The 3,445-nt window shown below is 38.7% G+C and overlaps 1 protein-coding gene across 1 annotated transcript; it reads right to left on the reverse strand.

The window, feature by feature from the left end:
• Positions 1-798: 798 nt before the first annotated feature.
• Positions 799-2,965, reverse strand: LOC143690986 (uncharacterized protein C12orf50 homolog). The gene has a single exon (XM_077168839.1). The coding sequence runs from the start codon at positions 2,212-2,214 to the stop codon at positions 1,087-1,089; it is 1,128 nt and encodes a 375-aa protein (XP_077024954.1). The 5' UTR covers positions 2,215-2,965; the 3' UTR covers positions 799-1,086.
• Positions 2,966-3,445: the final 480 nt, after the last annotated feature.

Below are 3,445 nucleotides of genomic sequence, written 5' to 3' on the forward strand. Positions count from 1 at the left end.
TGAAATAGTTCTTGCAAGAACTTAGTTATATTTCTAGTGTTAATCACTGGACATACCAATCTATACAACTCCTTTCAATCTTGTTCATCTTCAATATGGTAGTATTTAAAGACCCACTAGAGAAGTGCCTTCACTTCTATCCCCTTATGTTGGAGTTCAGTTTCATTAGCTAACCATTCACCCATCTCTAGCTTCTTAAGTCTCCTATATTCTGTATTATGAACCTCTGATTTTACCTTTACCATGGTCATAAAAGTGGAATCATACAATACTACCCTTTTGTGTCTAGCTTATTTCACTCAGCTTTATGTCCTTGAGGCTCATCCATTGTGTCATGTGCTTCAGGACATCATTTTGTCTTACTGCTGCATATTCCATCATATGTATATACCACATTTTGTTGATCCACTCATCTGTGGATGGGCATGTGGTTTGTTTCCATCTTTTGGCAATGGAATAATGCTGCTGTGAGCATCGGTGTGCGAATGTCTGTTTCTGTCATTGCTTTCAGCTCTTCTGGGTATATACCAAATGGTGCTATTGCTGGGTCATAGGGCAATTCAATATTTAGTTTCCTAAGGAACCATCAAACAGTCTTCCATAGTGGCTGCACCATTATACATTCCAACCAGCAGTGCCTGAGTGTCCCAATTACTCCACATCCTCTCCATCATTTATAGTTTCCTGTTGTTTAATAACAGCCATTCTTATAGGTGTGAGTTGATATCTCATTGTAGTCATAATCTGCATTTCCCTTATAGCCAATGAAAATGAATATGTGCTTTTTTTTTTTTTTTAAACTTTTAAATTTTATTAAACGTTTGTGACAATGCATAGAATGAATTCCAGACCTACATAAATACACAGGCAGCTGTTTGTAATTTGCATTTTTATCAGTTCGGAAAGGGCACAATGTACTTCCTGCATCTTATTTTCAGAATTTGCATTTTATCATCTTTGGCTATCCAGTATATAATATGGAGTACTTGACTATCTCATTCTTTGAATTTTCATTTTTGATTATAAATCAGATGATGTCTGGCACTTTTCTCTTTTCTCATTTTTCTCTTCTTTCAACCTCCAGGTTTACTTGCTCCCATTTCTTCTTGGCTCTGTATATATCTTTTCAGTTTTTGAATATGTTTTTGAAAAAGGAATTCTTTTTCGCCAGGCTGAACCATTATAGGATGTTGACATGTATTTGTCTGGAGAGAGGCTGAGCTTGGGTTCCCTGTTAACATCTGCTTTATTGTAGGACCCATTTGTGGCCCTGCCACGGGGAGGTGCATTCAATGAGACAGTCCTGACAGCATCTCTCTGAACATGGATATAGGCTGCATTCTCAGCATTTCTGTTTCTATTATTGCGATGGTAACTCATTTTATTTTTGGAATTTGGGGTCTGTACTCTGTGCATTCCTGGGCCAGGAAAGTTCTTTGGTTCATCATAAATCCATTTCCTTTTTTTCACACCTTTAAAATGAGGCCTTCTCATTGGCTGGACATCATTCACTTTAGTGTTTGAACATTTTAACATGGTGCTTTCTTTCTCTTCTGTTAAAGCTTCACTTTCATCTACTCCAAGAAATATGATCCTCTGAGGAACATAGCAGTCACCGCCTCCGTTTTCAAAAGCAGCAATGTCAGTCCTTGGTTTCCCATCCAATGATGTTTTTATCTCACTATGCCTTTCAAATAGGCTAAATTTTGTTGGAACTGTAAGACCATCCCCTTCTTGCAATTCACAGCCATTTTGCAAAGGCTTTTCTAACTCTTTTTCCACTGTAGGAGTTATGCTTTTTGATGATGAAATATCCGGAGGAGTATGAAATCTGTAGTATTCACCAGATTTATAACACATCTCCTTTATTACTCTTTTTTCTTCAATTTCTTCAGGGGTCTTTGTCCACAAACTAGAAGCATCATTTTGTTCATCTCCTTCCTCCTCTTCTTCCTGAAAGTTGGTTTCTAAAACTAAAGGATGATGAATGGGTCGTGATATGTTCTCCTGTGGTTTTAGAGGTTCCTGACTCTTGGTCGGGGGTGGAATTCCTTCCTGAGTTTCTTTCTGTTGTGTGATATTGCTACTTGGTGGCAAAAATAGTCCATTGATATTTCGAGGTTTGCTGTGATAAAAGATACAACTTATCTTCACACAACCAAGAGGTTGAGTTTCCCAGAAACATGAAATGCTGCAGTTTTGCTGCATTTCCATGTGTCTAAATCTGCAAAGTGGATCTAAACATTTCCCCTCTCTCCATAATGAGCACACAGTGTCACTGCCAAGGGCCTCTTCACAGTGTCGGAATCGGCACTGGGAACCCAGGGTCTGGTAGAAACTCCTTGGTGTCTCTTAAGGTTCAAGAGAATTGGGCAAAGCTGCCGGCTGCTACCAGCAGAGGAGGAGTCCAGTTTAAAGCTCTGAAATGGTCTTGTGCTAATTCCTGGACTTGGACTCCTCTCTTTCTGCCAGATACCTTGCACTAGGCGCTGATGAAACTTGTTCTGGAGAGATGGTTTGCCTTGCTGCTACTATTCAAAGGGCAACTGGAATGTTTTGGAAGGTGATCCGTTCTCAGAAATGACAGAATGTTGAACCTACAAAATTCCGTGGCAGTTTGGAAAATGAGAGTTGATAGCTGTGAGGGTTATTTGTCGGCTCTTTAAGACCCATGAGACAACTGGCTTTTTAGGATTCCCCTGGTTGAACAAAAGTCGCTGGTGCTTGACTATAAAATAATAAGTTTCTTGTCCCAGTATCTCACACCCAGAATCAGGTGATTTTATGTTTCTTGTTTGTTTTGTACTTTTTTTTCATTTTCGTGTTTTCATCTTGATGTTATTTAATTTTCAAAAATATCATCGGTTACTAGGCAAAGCACACACCGAGAAACGGATCTTGAATTTTCATGGCCATCCGAACCCCAAGGGAAAACACGCGGGCGGCTCACGCGGGCGACTCACGCGAGGGCCTCCATGTGCTTTTGAACCGTCTGTATTTGCTCTTTAGAAAAATTCCTATTCATATCTTTAGCCCATTTTATAATTGGGTTGGTTCTTTTGTTGTTGAGTTGTGTGATTTCTTTGTGTATACAGGATATCAAACCTTGGATAGATAGATTTCAAAATATTTTCATTGAGTTGGCTGCTGCTTCACCTTTAAAAAAAATTTTTTTTTATAGTGTAACATAAATACAAAGCAAAGAAATACAAAAAGCTATAGTTTTCAAAGCACTCTTCAACAAGTTGTTACAGGACAGATCCCAAAGTTTGTCATGGGCTACCATACGATCCTCTCAGATTCTTCTAGCTGCTCCAGAGTATAGAGGGCTAGAGGGCTTAAATACTTTATCATCACAATTGACTTTTTTTCCTTCTTTTTTTTTGTGAAAAATAACATACACAAAAAAGCTGTAAATTTCAAAGCACGGCACCAAAATTAGTTG

The sequence above is a fragment of the Tamandua tetradactyla genome, chromosome 1 (assembly GCF_023851605.1).
Source record: "Tamandua tetradactyla isolate mTamTet1 chromosome 1, mTamTet1.pri, whole genome shotgun sequence".
Lineage (NCBI taxonomy): Eukaryota > Metazoa > Chordata > Mammalia > Pilosa > Myrmecophagidae > Tamandua > Tamandua tetradactyla.

What these genes read in the sequence shown, in the direction of transcription:
- LOC143690986 (XM_077168839.1), bottom strand. Translation starts at nt 2,214, where the DNA reads ATGGAAATGCAGCAAAACTGCAGCATTTCATGTTTCTGGGAAACTCAA.